Source organism: Haliaeetus albicilla, chromosome W, assembly GCF_947461875.1.
Source record: "Haliaeetus albicilla chromosome W, bHalAlb1.1, whole genome shotgun sequence".
Taxonomy (NCBI): Eukaryota; Metazoa; Chordata; class Aves; order Accipitriformes; family Accipitridae; genus Haliaeetus; species Haliaeetus albicilla.
Genome location: NC_091515.1, coordinates 20,013,005 through 20,031,084, shown reverse-complemented (window position 1 = coordinate 20,031,084; position 18,080 = coordinate 20,013,005). Strand labels below are relative to the sequence as shown.

Below are 18,080 nucleotides of genomic sequence, written 5' to 3'. Positions count from 1 at the left end.
TTAGTGAAAACTGGATGTACAAATTCCTTTTCAGTAGTTGAATATAAACTGTGCTGTTTTACAGGAAATAAATGAGCTAGTTCAGTGGTGACTAAACCTTTTCTTTCTGTGGAGTGGCTAAAACAGTTCCTGGTAGTAGTTTGACCAGAGAGTGTTTAATATTAAAGAGATATTTTCAGATCAGTTTTGAAATAGCTACTACTTTTAAAATATACTAAGATTTTTTATTTGTTGCTTTGTTTACTACTTGACTTTTGCATCTGTAAATGATCCCTTTTGGTTTTGCTAGCTTCTTATATGAAAAATATCTCCTCCAAAACTGGGAAGTGAATATAGCAGCTAATTACTTAAACTGGTTATGGATTAAGTGCTGTCCACTGCAATATGAACCAACAGAAGTTTTGTTACCAATTTTTGAGTTGGTACTGTATAACCTGAGCAAATTTTCTTTTGATTGCCTTATCTTGCATCTTTTTTGGTGAAGGGCTCTGCTTCTGAGACCAAAAGCTTGCCTTTTGATTGCTTAATGCCATTTGATATTTAAATTCTATATTGTTCTACCCACTTTTGACAAAATTTACTTAGTATGCAGCTGAGGTTATGGTCTGTGTTTCATTTATGTTATTGAATTTAAAATTCTTTTAAGTAAACCGAGAATTTTAATTTGGTTTTGTGGTTTTTTGTTTGTTTGTTTTTGCTTTTTTTTTGTTTTTTTTAGTGCTTGGGAGATGGGAAGTAATGATAGCTGGCACCTGAACTAAAATATCTGTGTAGGCGCTACCATCCCAGAACTTCAGGATGAATGGGGATATGCCTCATGTTCCCATCACTACTCTTGCAGGGATTGCTAGTCTTACAGACCGTAAGTACTCTTCTTTTTTTTTGTCTTTGCTATGTTCCCTTCTACCTCTTCAGTAAATACCTGCATTTTCAAAATACTAAAAATACTTTTATTTTTAAAGCTCTTAAAAGTAAATCTGTTCAAAATCAGATTTGGTATTAAAAATGTTAATTTTGTCGTTGCTTGAATTTAAAAAATATGTTCAAACAAAATATGCTAATTTAAACATGAAATGAAATGTAGGTTAAAAAAAAACCCCTTAAGTAAACCTGAAACACAAAATATAAGAATTTATTGTTTGTTTGGAATATCATTCAGTAATATATCTGGGTACCCCACAAATAAAGAAAAACATATAAATGAAAAAATACTTCTCTAAAACATACATCTCATCATCTTCACTGAAGAGAGAGAGAGAGATTAGACTGATGTTCAGCTAGAGTGAGTTGTGGAATATGCTGAATATACTTGAAACCTAGTTCCTTAGTTTTGGACAAAGTACAAAAAAGTTGCTCTAATTAACAGGTGCAAAGAATGGCTGCTAGAATGGAAATAAGCAGCTGAATCTATGAGGCTTCTTTCTTGGCTGTTCAGCCTACAAAAGGAGCAGATGAGGTGTGTGTGCTGTCTTTAAATACATCAGGAAGACAAATGCAAGGAAAGGAAAAGAACTATTTACATTAAAAGCTGATACTGGTGCAAACCCAAATGGTTATAATCTGACCAAAAATAAATTTCTAGTGGAAACTAAGAGGAGATTTATCATTCCTATAATGAGCTCCTAGAACAACCATTCCAATAAGAGAAGTTGGGACAAAGATGCATCTTGTTTATAAAGTATAAGCAAGAGTTTATAGCTCGGTTGTCTGTCTGAGGATAATTGGACTCACTGACCTGAGTGCTTCTTCTGAGCTCTTGTTTTTATTATTATACTGTTGAAATTTGGAGACTTTCCAAGAGATGCTGAAAGTATATACGCAGCAATTGAATTTAATTGCCTACAGTAAAAAAAAGCAGATGTACTCGAGGGTAAAAAAACCACTTCTTCATGTCTTTCTGATATTCTGAAATATCAAATTGGAAGATGCTGTTTATGTATTTATATGTATCATTATGTGTGTCTAATAATAGGCCATTAGGATGCAAATCATAAGTTTCTGGGCTATGGGCAGTTTTCCAGCACTAAGTATTTGCAGGTAAGGTTCTAAAGGAGTCAAAATACTTAAGTGGTAGAGGTCATTGGTCAGAGTCCTGGCGCAAGAGTTTCTTGAAACACTGAACTACCTTTTGTGGGATTAGCCCTTGTGTTAGGTGCATTTGCTTCTTTATCTGTTGTATTTATCTGATGTTTAGAAACTCAGGAGTAGGTGAAAGAGAAAGGCTTGTCACTGCTTCACCTTATTTTTCTCTATGTGAAAAGAAGGTACTGGAATGGACAAGTCCTGTTGCCCTAAAAACATGGAGGACGTGATGACTAGAGGCAGTAGAGTAGGCTCAGTTAACTAGCTGAATTTATACTGTTTTAATAAATATGTTTTGCTGATCTTGCTAATTTTTCCAAGTTTCAAGGTAATCTAATGCAAGTAATGAAAGGTAGCTATTTTAATATATTATATGCTTTTATTTGTATTGCAGTTTATTTCTAAATACATTAATGATATACATTGTATAGGGGGAAAAAATATTGGAATTCTGCCCCCCCCCCCCCTTTTTTAAAAAAAAAAAAAAGAAAAAGAATTTCAAAATATAAAAGAGCCAAAAGAGTATATTTCACAGTTGTGTTTTTCTGAAGCTATTTCTAATGTAATCAGCCTGGGAACCTGAGGTCAGAGTCAGCTTATTTTCGTGGACCCATGAAAGTGACTTTCCTATGTAGCAGGCTTTTTGGCCTCTTCTGGCTTACTCTCATCTCTGTAGCCCTGCCAAATCATCTGGTCAAGGCTTCTTATTTGGTACACTTCCTTGTTATGCCTGTAGACCTAAGAATGCCCTCTGAAATTATAGTATGCTCGTTTATAATCTAATTGAAATATTGTGATAGGTGTTTTCATTAAACAAATCTTTTTACCAAGATTTGTGAATAGGTATATTGACTGAATTGACATTTTGGTGATCATTCCAACCAACAATACTAGCCTTTTCTTGAGAAGATTACTTACATAAAAATGAATACAACAGGAGAAGAATAAACTGAGAATTTAATTAGTGGCTTAAATTGGTTGTTGGGTTGTTTAGGCTTTTTTGGTGGTGGTTTTTTCGGGGGGAGTGTTTGGGTTTTTGGGGGGTTTTTTTGTTGTTTTTTTTTTTATCTACCCTCACCATACAAAGTGGGAACACTAATTAAATATGAAGGTCAGAGTAGAAAACTTAAAGTATATGATCAATGCACTTACAGTACTGCATGCAGCTACAGGGATTTTGCATTTCCTTCCTTCCCTTTATCCATGCTTTCAGCTCTGAGAGAAAACTGCTATAACATTAAATACCTTAATATTCTGGAATGTTTAAAAGTATGTTTTTATTCATAATACTTGCCTTAGCACAGTTAAATATTTACAATAATATAGTAATATAACTTATGGATTTGACTGCATTACTTTGTTTAAAACGGAGTCCAGCCTTTGTGCATGTGTGTTCATGATTTAAAAAAAAAAAAATAATCCGGAAATCTTTCCTATATTTCAAATGTAGTTGTCAGGTTTTCTTTCTTAATCACATGAGGGAGTAAGAAGGTGTCTATCTTTGTATGCTCATGTTTCATGAAATGATTCTGAATTACTTTGTTTCCTGATAACAGTTTTGAACCAGCTGCCTCTTCCATCACCTTTACCTGCTACAACAACAAAAAGCCTGCTTTTCAATGGACGGATAGCTGAAGAGGTGAACTGCCTTCTGGCTTGCAGGGATGAAAATCTGGTTTCACAGCTTGTCCACAGTCTCAATCAGGTGTCAACAGATCACATGTATGTATTTTGAACTTCAGCTATATCAGATCACCATCCTTATTCCTTGAAATGAAAATGAACTGAATTGAGAAGGGTGTTTGTGAGAATCTGAAAATTAGAACGTGCACGTTTTTTATTAGGCTAGTTTAGCAGATTACCGCTGTGTATAAGTCTCAATTGTTTCAGTCAATCAGAATGTTAGTAATTGTCCGACAGCCCTTATGCATAACTAATTTTTTTTAATTTTTTTTTTTTTTAATAGATCTGCTGCTTGTTCCATTCTTGCTAGTTAGGAGTGCAGACTTTGTGGTATTGATTGTGCAATAGTCATTTGTGTTCCACTTTGGTTAATAATGCGCATAGACAAATTATATACCCAGTATTACACAAAAAGATACTTTTTTGAGACACCCATGTAAGACCCATGTCAGTTCTGATTAGATATTGAACTTAAATATTTTAAGAATTGAACCAGCAAGTATGCTAACGTATTCTCTTTTTGTTAATATGCTTTTTTTTTTCCCCCCCATTTTTCCCTGGTGTCCTTTGAATTGTCTTATGTTGACAGCCCTGTCTTTTTCCTACGTTCCAATCAATTGTTTTGATTAAATGGAAGTAGCTTTTAAAAGTCCTCAAAGCAAACAGTAAGTGAAAGCACAGATGCATTTATAGAAAATCCATTACATTTTTGATGGTTCAAAGGGAATCCTGTGATGTCAAAGATATCCCAATTTTCCTTTTTAAAATAAAAGATTCTCAGAGTGTTGGACTGCAACCTGAATGTTATGCATTCAACGCATATCTTATTTTCACTCCTACAATAATACTTTCTTGATGTTATGCCAAAGTGTTCTTCTTTTATGGAGAAGATCACGATACAAAAGTGGGCATAAGAAATTTTTTATAATAGTCTGAAACTGACAGCCATGTATATATAAGTGCTTATTAACAGAAAATAATTTTGAAGGCTAGTAGGAATAATTGTTCTTCCATTCCTTAAACAAGAGAGGAAAAAAAGGAGGCAGGGAACAGTACTTTGCAGACTTGGCTTTTTCTATATTTTAACAGTAAATTCTCATCTTTTGTTTTGTTTTGGTTGGTTTTTTTTTGTTGTGTGGTTTTTGGTTTTTTGGGTTTTTTTTTTTTACTTGACTCATGGTTTCTTATAATTTGAAAATGCATTTGCCTCTTTATTCTCTTTATTTTCTTACTTCTACAATTCCAGAGAATTGAAAGATAATCTTGGCAGTGATGATCCAGAGGGAGATATACCAGTCTTGCTGCAGGCTATCCTGGCAAGGAATCCTAATGTTTTCAGGGAGAAAAGCATGCAAAACAGATACGGGGTACAAAGCGGTAAGGATTTTTGATTATTTATTGATTGTGTTTTATGTTGTTGTGTAAGTTTAGGGGACTGATACTAACCACAAATATATAGAGAGCACAACTGTGATATTTATGCCTTACCTTGTATTTGATAGTGATATAAAGCTATGTATCTTGACATCTTCTAAGAGCAATTGTATTAGAATAAGTATGGAAATAAACTCTACTGGGTGTTTTTGTAAAAAAACCTGTTTAATTTCACTACAGCATTTAATTTCTAGCATGAGTGATTGGATTTTATTTTAAAGTAATTTTATTTGAATTTCTTTATAGCTAGGTTTATATATTTGTCTTAGTAAATAATTGAAGTTGGGAAAATATGCCTTGATCTTACTGAAAATCTGTACGATTATAGTATATCATTGTAGTGGTAGTTCTTAAGAGTTCTGGGGTAAGGAATAAGGTTGAATGACCCATACTTAACAGCTCCTCCCTGCCATTCCTCTTCTCAGCAATTTGTGATGCCCTACAGATTTTACTGTTTTGACAGCTAATTCTTTTCTGAGGTTTAGTAAGATATACTGCTGGATAGCAAAGATGGAGAAGGGGAGAGACAAAGCAAAGGATTAATCAGACAGATTCTGCTTGTAGATCTGGAGACTTCTTCATTTGCACCTGAAATCTTTTCTTTAAATACTAAACTATGAAGTGAGTAGGAGAATTTTTTTTTTTTTCCATTTTTGCAGTGTGAGGACAAAGCTTTGCTAGCACTGTAGAGATATAGATAGAAGTGTTACTGGAGTCCACAGGGGATAGAAAGTGTAGGGCGTTTTTGGAGGGGAAAAATAATAAAATGAGATTATTAAGTTCATTCACCTAGGCTAGTGAGTAAAAAGCCATACAGTATTTGAAAAGAACTTGCTAAGGACAGAACACATAATGTTCCTTGAAAGAATGCAGAAATTTCCTGGAATGAAAATGTGAAAGGCAGTGCTAAATATTCAGTAGCTCATTGATACATATATCCCAAAATTTAAGCTCTGAAAGCAGTCTCCAGATTCTGGGTTTGGTGGTAGCCATGGCAGAGTATGATTTTTCCAGCTGCGGGAAGAGTTGTGACTGTCCTGCCAGTTTTTGCAGGGTGGTTCCACAAAGAACATATGCTTGAATCAGAGTTTTCCACCAGCTTTGTAGAGTAAAATAATTTTTTTGCCAGTGCAAAAGGGAGGTGTTTTTGAAATTATTTGTTTTAGCAGAGGCTTTTGAAAGAAAGAAGATAAAGTGAGTTAATTTCTTTCTAATTTTTGCTAATTCTGTGCTTCAGAGAGGGAAACAATTTTGTAGCTTGATTCAGTAGGTTAAGAATAATCCTTAATGAAATAAAAGCAACTCTATCTTTAGTAAACATGCTTTGGCCTATGCTTGAAGGAAGGTACTAGTACAGAACTAAAAATAATTCAACATGAAACTTAAAAGAATAGTTGATGTTATTAAAATAAAGTTAAAAAAGTGGTTTCAGAGAACCAGAAGAGATCAGACTTTAAAACTTACTTGAATATTTAATTTTATTTTACATAATTCTGAATAAATGTACCAGTGCAAACATTGCAATGTCAGTGTGAAATCAGGAAAAATTGAAAGAAAGGGGGAAGAGGGGAAAAGCATAGCTGTAGACCAAGTATTTTGAGAGGAAGAAGGCTCTGGAATGAATGTTTGGAAAAGCTAGACAAAGTGTGACTTTATTTTCTATGGAAAAAGGCCACACTCTTACCTGGAAATAGGGGGATCTTTAAGCTAGATGCTGGCAAATTGTGGTAGCCTTATTAGCTGTTAATACATCCCATTCTGATCCCCAAGGCCAAAGGAGGATATACTGATGTGTTCTGGCAGCAAAGGTTGGGTTTTCTTCTGCTTTCTGAACAGCTATTGTAATCTCTGTAGAGTCATGATTTGTAGAACAATTGGGGGTTTGCTAGAGATCTTATGTAATGCATTTTTTCAGCTAGAAGAATGAAATTTAGGCTCTTTTCTAGTATTTCAAATTCATCTCTTCTGCTTTCCTTACTGTCTTCCTTCTGAATATTGTCCTTCTGCTTTCTGTTGAGTCCAGCATGCGGTGAAGTCAGTGCTGGGTACTGTGATCCAATATTTGTACTGCCCAGAACTGAGAAGGAATGAAGGCAGTAGGACCTCCTGTCTATTTACTCAGCCTGGGGGTGGGCCTCTGCACCATGATCCCTTGAGTGTCAATTCCAGCATTAGTATGGACAAACTGAACTCAAATTCATTTCTCCCAGCCTTCTTTTCTAATGCAAGAACAGCAAGACCACCTGGCTAAAGAATTATACATTAAACATGGAATAAAATTCTTGGTTCAGTACAATTTGTCAGGAAATAAAGGCATCTTCAGAAAGCTAAATATTATGTTTTGAATACTTGTGAATATAAGGTAAAGCACAAGCAGAATTCTGTGCTGATGGTTTTTTCCAAGGTCATATTGATTTGTAGCTCAACACTAAGTTTAGAGTGAGAATTGTTCTTAGTTATAATGAACAAATAGTGCAAGAAAGGTGTATTATGTGGACACTTTTGCTTTGTGTCCTGGGTGCAGTTTCTGTGATCTTGAGCTGTGTTTACGTAGTGCGTTCTTTGGCATTTAGTAGGAATGCTAAAATGGATTTGTGTGTATCACTTTTTTCCAAGCAAAAAAAAATAATATTGTCGAGACTGGGAGTATGTGTTAAGGAAACTCATTCTAGGAATGTTATTACTAGGATGATGTTTTCTCAAAACTGAACATTACCAACAATCAAAATTAAAGTTGCATTTAAAAGAAATTCTTAAGTATTTTAAGGTATGGAAACGCACAGTAGAACCATAAATCTGCTGCTTAGTCATATGACAACAATGTAAATAATGTACAAGAAGATATTTTAGTGTTAATGGCCACAGACTAATTTCAACTCCTTTTTAGACTAAATGTTTGGGGCTTATTTTTACTCCTTCCTCATTACATCATTACTAGGCAGACTTGTTATCTGTCTGGAAACTTTGGAGACACTGCTGTGGTGGGTTTTTTTTGTTTGGTCTTTGTTGTTGTTGTTTGGCTGGGGTTTTTTGGGGGGGGGAGGGGTTATGGGGGTTTTGGTTTTTTTTTTTTCTTTTTTTTTTAAGTTATCTAGATTGTGTCCCCCATGTCACCCCTTTCCCCCACCCCAACAGAGATAGAGAGGTTTGTCACAGAACAGGTTTTAGGGTTTTTTAAATGGCATTAAAAATGGATTCATTTATATATTTTGTGTCATTCTTTTACTCATAGAATCGTTTAGGTTGGAAAAGACCTTTAAGGTCATCGAGTCCAACCGTCAACCCAACACTACCATGCCCACTAAACCATGTCCTGAAGTGCCTCATCTACGTGTTTTTTTTAACACCTCCAGGGATGGTGACTCCACCACTTCCCTGGGCAAGCCTGTTCCAATGCCTGACAACCCTTTCAGTAAAGAAATTTTTTCTAATATCCATTCTAAACCTCCCTTGCCGCAACTTGAGGCCATTTCCTCTCGTCCTATCACTAGTTACTTGATAGAAGAGACCAGCACCCACCTCACTACAGCCTCCTTTCAGGTAGTTGTAGAGAGCGATAAGGTCTCCCCTCAGCCTCCTTTTCTCCAGGCTAAACAGCCCCAGTTCCCTCAGCCGCTCCTCATAAGACTTGTGCTCCAGCCCCCTCACCAGCTTGGTTGCCCTTCTCTGGACACACTCCAGCACCTCAATGTCTTTCCTGTAGTGAGGGGCCCAAAACTGAACACAGTACTCGAGGTGCGGCCTCACCAGTGCCGAGTACAGGGGGACAATCACTTCCCTGCTCCTGCTGGCCACACTATTTCTGATATAGGCCAGGATGCTGTTGGCCTTCTTGGCCACCTGGGCACACTGCTGGCTCATATTCAGCTGGCTGTCAACCAGCACCCCCAGGTCCTTCTCTGCCAGGCAGCTTTCCAGCCACTCTTCCCCAAGCCTGTAGCGCTGCATGGGGTTGTTGTGACCGAAGTGCAGGACCTGGCACTTGGCCTTGTTGAACCTCATACAGTTGGCCTCAGCCCATCGATCCAGCCTGTGCAGATCCTTCTGTAGAGCCTTCCTACCCTTGAGCAGATCAACCCTCCCTCCCAACTTGGTGTTGTCTGCAAACTTGCTGAGGGTGCACTCAATCCCCTCATCCAAATCATTGATAAAGATATTAAAGTGAACTGGCCCCAAAACTGAGCCCTGGGGAACACCACTTGTGACCGGCTGCCACCTGGATTTCACCCCATTCACCACAACCCTCTGGGCTCATCCAGCCAGCCAGTTTTTTACCCAGCAAAGAGTACACTTGTCTAAGCCATGAGCCGCCAGCTTCTCAAGGAGTATGCCGTGAGAGACAGTGTCAAAGGCCTTACTAAAGTCCAGGTAGATAACATCCACAGCCTTCCCCTCATCCACTAGGCGGGTCACCTGGTCATAGAAGGAGATCAGGTTGGTCAAGCAGGACCTGCCTTTCGTGAACCCATGCTGACTGGGCCTGATCCCCTGGTTGTCCTGCACATGCCATGTAAGCACGCTCAAGATGAACTGTTCCATAATCTTCCCCAGTACTGAGGTCAGGCTGACAGGCCTGTAGTTCCCCAGATCCTCCCTCTGACCCTTCTTGTAAATGGGAGTCACATTGGCAAGCCTCCAGTCCTCTGGGACCTCGCCTGTTGACCGGGATCACTGTTAAATGATGGAGAGTGGCTTGCCAAGCTCCTCTGCCAGCTCCCTCAGTACTCTTGGATGGATCCCATCTGGTCCCATAGATTTGTGAGTGTCCAGACGGCATAGCAGGTCATTAACTGCTTCCTCCTGGATTATGGGGGGATAAATTCTACTCTCCATCCCTGCCTTCCAGCTCAGGGGACAGAGTACCCTGAGGATAACTGGACTCACTATTAAAGACTGAGGCAAAGAAGGCATTAAGTACCTCAGCCTTTTCCTCATCTCTGGTGGCTACGTTCCCTTCTGTATCCAATAAAGGATCGATATTCTCCTTGGGTCTCTTTTTACTGTTAACGTATTTGTAAAAACATTCTTTGTTGTCCCTTTCAATAGTGGCCAGATTGAGTTCTAGCTGAGCTTTTGCCTTTCTAATTTCCTCTCTGCATGATCTAACAAGATCCCTGTACTCTTCCTGAGTTGCCTGCCCTTTCTTCCAAAGATGGTAAACTCTCCTTTTTTTCTTGAGTCCTAGCAAAAGCTCCCTGTTCAGCCAGGCCGGTCATCTTCCCCAGCGGTTCATCTTGAGGCGCATGGCAATTGCCTGGTCCTGAGCCTTTAAGACTTCCTTCTTAAAGAATGTCCAGCCTTCCTGGACCCCTTTGCCCTTCAGGACTGTCTCCCAAGGGACTCTCTCAACCAGTGTCCTGAACAGGCCAAAGTTTGCCCTCCGGAAGTCCATAGTGGTGGTTTTGCTGACCCCCTTCCTTACCTCACCAAGAATAAAGAATTCTATCATTTCATGGTCACTAAGCCCGAGACAGCCTCCGACCACCACATCTCCCACCAGTCCTTCCCTGTTCGTAAACAGCAGGTCTAGCAAGGCTCCTCCCCTGGTAGGCTCACCCACCAGCTGTGTCAGGAAGTTATCTTCCACACACTCCAGGAACCTCCTAGACTGCTTATTCTCTGCCATGTTGTATTTCCAGCAGACATCCGGAAAGTTGAAGTCCCCCACAAGAACAAGGGCACACAATTGTGAGACTACTGCCAGCTGCTTGTAGAATGATTCATCTGCCTCTTCAACCTGGTTGGGTGGTCTATAACAGACTCCCAGCATGATATTTGCTTGTTGGCCTTTCCCTCTCATCCTTACCCATAAGCACTCAACCTTATCATCACAATCGTGGAGCTCTGTACAGTCAAAACATTCCCTAACATAGAGAGCCACCCCACCACCTCTCCTTCCTTGCCTATCCCTTCTGAAGAGCTTGTAGCCATCCATTGCAGCACTCCAGTCATGGGAATCATCCCACCATGTTTCCGTGATGGCGACTAAGTCATAGCTATCCTGCTGCACAATGGCTTCCAGCTCCTCCTGTTTATTGCCCATGCTGCGTGCATTGACATAGATGCACTTGAGCTGGGCTATCGATTCCACCCCCAACATTGGCATGCCGCCCCCAGGCTCATCTCTGGTGAGCCTAGTTTTATCCCATTCCCTCTTCAAACCTAGTTTAAAGCCCTCTCTATGAGCCCCCCCATCTCATGAGCAAGAATCCTTTTCCCCCTTTGAGATAGCTGGATACCATCTGTCACTAGCAAGCCCGGTGCTGTGTAAACCTCCCCATGATCAAAAACCCCAAAATTCCACCGATGGCACCAGCCTCTGAGCCATGTATTAACCAGGTGTGTTTTCCTGTTCCTTTCAGTGTATTTCCCTGCCACTGAAGGGATTGAGGAAAACACTACCTGTGCTCCCAATCCTTCCACTAATCGTCCCAGTGCCCTGAAGTCCCTTTTGATTGCCTTTGGACTTCTCTCTGTGACCTCATCACTGCTCACCTGCACAACCAATAGCAGATAATAATCAGAGGGCCAAACCAGACTAGGGAGTTTCCTAAAACTAAAAACTGCTGCATCTGTGGTTCAAAATGTGTTTAAAATTTAGGGAGAAGAAAACAAATAGATATGTTTTTAAAGTATTTTAAAAGTACAGTCTTTGCTTTAAGCATAAAATGAAACTTCATCTGTATAGTTCATACTCATACGGGCACATTCTGTCAGCTTTCTGTACATGAATGTTAAGGGTTAGTAGTTTGACTAACTACTACCTAGTTGTGAGAGTGGCTGTGAGAGGTGAGCAGGCAGTGGGCATGCCGGGTGCTGCCTCCAACACAAAACCCCTGGAGTTTCTTCCTCACAGGCCTCTGTGCAAGGCAACCAATGTCCATTTAAAAAAATTCTGCAGGAGTTGAGGAGTCCCCTTCTGTTACTCGGGACAATGAAATGTTCTCTGTACTGAAGTATGGAGGTCTCTGGGTTTTTTTGGTTTTTTGGTTTTTTTTTTTCAGCACAACATGGGTCTTTCACTCTTGCTCTGGGCTAGTTTGCCTGTGCTAATGTACTTGGAATGCAGCACTTCATACCTACTGGGAGGTAGTAATGGCTGCATTCCTGGGGGATTATCCCATCTCTTCTTTGCTGGGGAGAGGGGAAGAGAAAAGAGTGACAGGGAGGATTTCTGAAACTAGTTTTGCTTGTGTGAATGTTGCAATAATTGAAATCAGTGATAGTAATTCAAGGATTGATGGCTCCCAAACACTCTGGAGTGGGGACTACTGTCAGCCTTCTATCTAACCTTTGTTTTAAAATATTTGCATTACTGATGTGCTTTTACCCAGGGCTGTGGATCACTTGCTGTGGCTTCCCAAGCTGCAGTGTGCACATGAATTCTGATGCTGTTTTAGCTGCAAGACATTAAATTCTGTCATTAAAATCACCTGGTTAAAAGTCATATAAGTTTTTGTGTACCTGCACCACTTCAACTTCCAGTGTCATGTGGTGGTTAGGAAATTCTTTATACCTGTATTGGAGAGGAAAAAAAGATCCCTTTAAATTCTCCCTAATAAAGATGCAAGTTAGTTTCAAGCACATTGGTACTTGTGGCTTGCTATCTAGTACAACTCCTGAATTTCCAAAGCGTGACTGTGGGAATCTACAGGTTGTAGGAGTCTACAGGTGGGATATTGGTGGTTCTTTGCAATTGAAAATATTTCAGCACCTTCTTTGATAACGTTCCTTATAAGTGTGGTGGAGGTGGAATAGAAAGCTTTTGTCCCTGGGTAGAAAGGAACCACTAAGGCATTATGGGAGCAGGGAGAATATCTTGCACCGCTCAGCCAGAGATGATTGTTTGCTGTACTTGTTCTAAAAATGGGAGATAATTTTTCTGTGTTCTTCTGACTTGTGAGGTTTCCAAATCTTTTACTTATTGGCACAATGAGTACTGTACACACCAGTCTGAGGTGTGGAGCATACATTCTGTTATAAAATGTTTCTATTTACTAGCAGGTTTTTGGCTAAGGAACAGAGGAAGGAACTACCGTTGATATTTATAATTGAATTAATACTGCTTTAGGGAGCAATCTTTTTATGTCACGGTATAAAATGGACATCTTACATGGAATCAATCTTTTTTTAATGTTTTCTAACAGTTGTAGGTAGATGTTAATGTCTGTAAAGTTTATAATCTCTTTGTATATAATAATTTCTAAAATGAGAGACTTCATTGATTAAAAAGGAAATGCATGTAAAGTAATGCTGCTTTCTTCTTCTTAATAGGGATGATGATGTCGCAGTTTAATATTTCTCAGAATTCCATGCGAGGTAGTCCTGCATCTTCCAATTATCAACAAACCACTATCTCACATAGCCCTTCGAGGTAACGCTTTCTTTTAAATGGGGTGGGATGGGCAGCAAACTGCAAATTCTTCCTACAGTGACAGTCAGTTTTTGTTGCAAGTATGTGAATGGAAGATGATCAGTGTCAAGACAAATTTTGCATTTGTCTGACAGCAGGGTGAGTTTCTTCCAGCTGGCAAAGAAACATCTTTTTGTTAGTGAGCTAATCTTTGTATTCTGACTAGTCATGATTCCCCACTCTCTCTCCAGCTGTTCTCTACCTGTGGCAGAGGCTGAGACTGGTGGCAGGAGGATAGGAGAGAAGAGGCTATGTGTTCCGGCATGTATAACAGTACCAGTGTGACAGGAGGGTGGGAAAGAAGGCTTGTAAAAGCACAGAGTACTGCTGTAACAGTTATGCAAAAGGCTGCTCAGAGGAGGCTAGGCCCAGTAGTTTGGCCAGTCTTCTAGCAGCTTCCTCATCAACTTTCTGGTTCTTTTTCAAACTTTGAGTGTCAGCAAGTAGCATGTACCTATATTCTAGGCCTCTGTTAATATAATAAAGTACTCTGGACTAGAGGAAAGAGTTCTGCATGTAGTTTCAACCCAGTTACTGGGCTTTAACAGATTTCATCTCCAGTTATTAGATATCATTATTAAAATAAACTTATTTCACTTCAAGTTAGTGTAATTGTTTTGGCAAATTAAATGCTCTGTATCTGCACAAAAACCAGTACACTTTTTTACTTTTATATCTAAAAGTGATATTGAAGAAGGTGTTTTGAATTGTGAATATTACAATGTGCTAAGTCTTCTCGAAATCCTTGCAAAATCCTTGTGTTATATACTTCGCTATTTCTTTCTATGGAAGCTTACCTTCATAGAGTTGCTGTCTAGAACTGAGGGTTGTGAAAGCATGTATTGTACTTTCTGAAGTATTTATTTGGTTTGTTTTTATTTTGAAAAGCTTATATAAGAATGTAAGTTATAATGTACATGTATTATTGTCACAAGCTTATTTTATTTTTATGGCTTCCTATCTTTAGGATGAGTCTAAGATAAAGCCAGTGAAAGAATAAGTTGTATTCAGTGGACTTTGGGTCAGCTCCTACCTAACTGCCTATCACATTCCTATATCTTGGCAGTATAGTTCTGTTAGATTAAGTTCTTTGAAATCTTACTGGAAAAATCATATTTAGAGTAGATGGCTCCTTGTTAATCCTAGCAAGCAAGTTGTTATATGATAATTAAACCTTAGCTGTCACTTTCATTCAAGCTTCTAGGACTAACTTTTGGAAATTGCATATCTTGTTTTAGTAAATCTGCAGATCTTATTTTAATAAATATTTGTGTCATTGTTTCCTTTCCCTAGGTGGAGGTCTTATGAATGCTTTTTATTCTATTCTTTACTTTTACTAATGCAGTACCCAAGCTGTGGCTCTTAAGTAGTAATTGAAGCTGGGAAGGTATTGATAGCTTAAAATACTGCTTTTGAAGGGGTTTCTTGATTGCGTTGGAATTTTGTCTCTTACAGAAGTTATAATGTTCCAAAGGTATAATATTCCAAAGGAAATAATAAATTTGTCTAAACTTCCTTTTCCAACTTTTAAAAACTTTTTAAATTTTATTTTTAGCCGGTTTGTGCCACCACAGACAAGCTCTGGTAACAGATTTTTGGCACAACAGAACAGTCCAGTGCCTAGTCCATATGCTCCTCAAAGTCCTGCAGGATACATGCCATATTCACATCCTCCAAGTTATACACCACATCCTCAGATGCAGCAAGGTAAGTCTGTGATGTTTGTTTTATTCTCCTATCTCATGTCAGCTTTACCTTCATGTGCATGTTTCACGGCTCTCTAATTTCTTTGAAGGAGTCACATGCTTAATGCAAATCTTTGAGTTGATAGGGAATTTTAATTTTTTGGGGTATGTTTAAGCTTTGCTTTCCTGACTGTACAGAGGGGTAGTGTATATTTTATTTAAAAAAAAAAAAGGAAGAAGAAATAGTCAAACACATGTTCATGTTACACTGCTCCTCCTCTATGTGCACCCATTATGTATAGTTGTCATGTATACATGACAATAGAAAAATCAAAACAAACCAAAAACTTTTATTTGTTACCTATGGCAATCATTTATCTGTACTAGCAAAAACCTAATTTTTGCCAGTGTAACGTAAGTTTTGCTGCCAGCTTATTTAGTCTTACCAAACCTTTGTAGTGTAGACTAGACTAAGTTGGCTGGAATTATGCTCAAGGTATGCAGTAACTGGCAAAGATGACCTTCAGAACGAATGGATTTCTTTGTGCTTCCCTTTCTAAAAACAGTCTTGAACAACATGAACACTGTTAAGTATCTAGGCTTTTTTTTTTTTGGTAAGTAGAATTCTCGTTTGATTCTTTTAAATCATCTGTTCTTAAAGTTTAGCAATGTGCTTAGAATTTATCTAGCTGTTCTGTATGTAATGTTGTGTGTCTCATGAATACCTTGGAAGTTACTAAAGATAGTGAATACAAATGATATAGAAGAAAATAAAGTTTTCTATAACCTATAAGAATATGATACTGACTGTAATTAGGATAGATGTGGAGAGAAGCTTGGCTAATCTGTACATGGAATTTAGGTTTTAAATCCTCTTGAAAATTCAAATCTTAGATATCTAATTTTATTCAAGGTATTTGTGGCAAAAGGATTCAATCAAGAAAATGGATTCTTGTTCAGATTCTAGACCTCTTGCATCCAATTCATTAATATCCGCTATTATGGTGTTTTCTGTGAAATTTTTGAGAGATAACGACTGTGTGAATATATCAGTATAGTTATTTATATTTTTTTTGCATTTCAGCTTCAGTATCCAGTCCCATTGTCACAGCTGGGATGAGGAATCTCCATGAAAATAAACTTTCAAGTCAATTGTCTGGAAATTCAGCTAATCATCATGCTGATAATTCTAGACATGGCTCAAATGAAGACTACCTACAGATGGTGCACAGGCTAAGTAGTGATGTATGTTACCTAGATCAGTTTATTATGATAAAGCAAATATTTACTATGATAAAGCAAATATGTGTTTAGCTGCCTTAGAAGTCAGATATTTTACTATGTTGTTGTTGATGAATAAAACCACTGAAAATATATTTCAGTTTCAGATGTGTACACTGAGCTGTGCAACTTTAATGTGTGAGTTTTAATTTTTTCTAGATCTCTCTTTCCTTTGGAACAGTTTGTAACATTGATTCTGATGAAATTATGAAAAGTAAAAAATCTTACTCATATGTGAGTTTATTTTAAAGAAATGGTAGAGTATCTCTGCAATTATTATAGCAATATGTTGATGCAAAAAATACTAGATTTTAAATAGGTGTATAGTTAACTTGTCTTTCTGAAGATTTCCATAACTGTCAATTAGACTTTACATATTTGAATAACCTATTGGGTAATATAGTAGTGTTGTCAAAGGCAGAAATTCCTTTTGACACTTTTTCTTACTAGTCTATTATGCGCTTTTATGGCCTGGTTTCTTTAGAAGACATTTTCCCATAGTGACTTTAGTTCATGTGGGAGAAATTCTTGCTGAAATCTTGAATCTAAAGGAAAAAACAAGCAACTTTCTCCCACAGTGTTTTGAATTTCTTCATTTTCTTCTTAATGAGCATCTCATCTTGTGGATGAAACATGTTGGGATTCTTCTTTACAAGTTTGGCACAGTCTCTTAACAGCTCTTAAGGGGAGAGCAGTTAAGTTTCATTTTTATTTTTTGACTTTAGCTTTTTGAACAGTGTGGTCATAGTGATGCCTACAACAGTAGGCATAACAGTAGTTACAAAACTTCATCAAAACCTGGTAGCAAGCAGGCCTTTTTTTATCTTTTTTTTGTGTGTGTGTGTTTTATTTAGCTTACGAAAACTGTGGGCAACTCTTGTCTTCCTAAATTAGCTTGTGAAAGCAAAATAAAGTGTTGTATTCAACAAGTGTACTATTAACACCAGGCTCCCTAAATTCCTTACCAGGATTAATACACTAGAACTCCAAGAGTTATTAGTTTTATTAGTAGTCATTTTTTTTAATGCAAGAATTATGCTGATTAAAAATATTAGCTAAGAAGTAGTATCTTAAACAAGAGAGTTTTGTAATGAAGGAATCTATCATAATACACAATCATCAGATGTTTTTTTCAGTCTCTGCTTCAGCAATGCAAATTCTTCAAAATAAGAAGCTGTTCTTGGCATTAAGTGTATGTATATTCCCCAACTATGTTAAAAGTACACTTTCAAGAGAATCTTGGTTTTGTTAGGACAAGATTTTTGGAAAACTTTAATATTAGGATAATTTATTTCACAGTGTTTAAAGAGGAAGTATTTTAAAATATTCACTCCTAATTTTGTGATCCAAGCAATGCAACCACATCCTAGTTCATGAGACCTTAGAAATGAAACTCATTCAGAACTGACAGACTATGAAAACATAAAACATACCATCATTGTTTGGTTTAATTGGAGAAATACTAAAGGTAAAAAGTAATTATAACTTTAAAAGCTGATTTT

The 18,080-nt window shown here is 37.7% G+C and overlaps 1 protein-coding gene and 1 long non-coding RNA gene across 4 annotated transcripts in view; one reads left to right on the top strand and one right to left on the bottom strand.

The window, feature by feature from the left end:
- Positions 1 to 18,080, bottom strand: part of LOC138683450 (uncharacterized) — a 630,921-nt gene that overhangs the window by 293,960 nt on the left and 318,881 nt on the right. The window lies entirely within an intron of this gene.
- The window catches only part of LOC104318982 (nipped-B-like protein), a 179,470-nt gene that overhangs the window by 75,920 nt on the left and 85,470 nt on the right, over positions 1 to 18,080 (top strand). For all 3 annotated transcript variants that reach the window (XM_069775174.1, XM_069775172.1, XM_069775173.1), the window contains exons 2-7: positions 719 to 862; positions 3,639 to 3,804; positions 5,012 to 5,142; positions 13,474 to 13,573; positions 15,168 to 15,319; positions 16,382 to 16,542. In XM_069775174.1, the coding sequence (XP_069631275.1) occupies positions 799 to 862; positions 3,639 to 3,804; positions 5,012 to 5,142; positions 13,474 to 13,573; positions 15,168 to 15,319; positions 16,382 to 16,542 (774 nt within the window). In that variant the 5' untranslated portion in view covers positions 719 to 798. The remainder of the gene's footprint in view (positions 1 to 718; positions 863 to 3,638; positions 3,805 to 5,011; positions 5,143 to 13,473; positions 13,574 to 15,167; positions 15,320 to 16,381; positions 16,543 to 18,080) is intronic.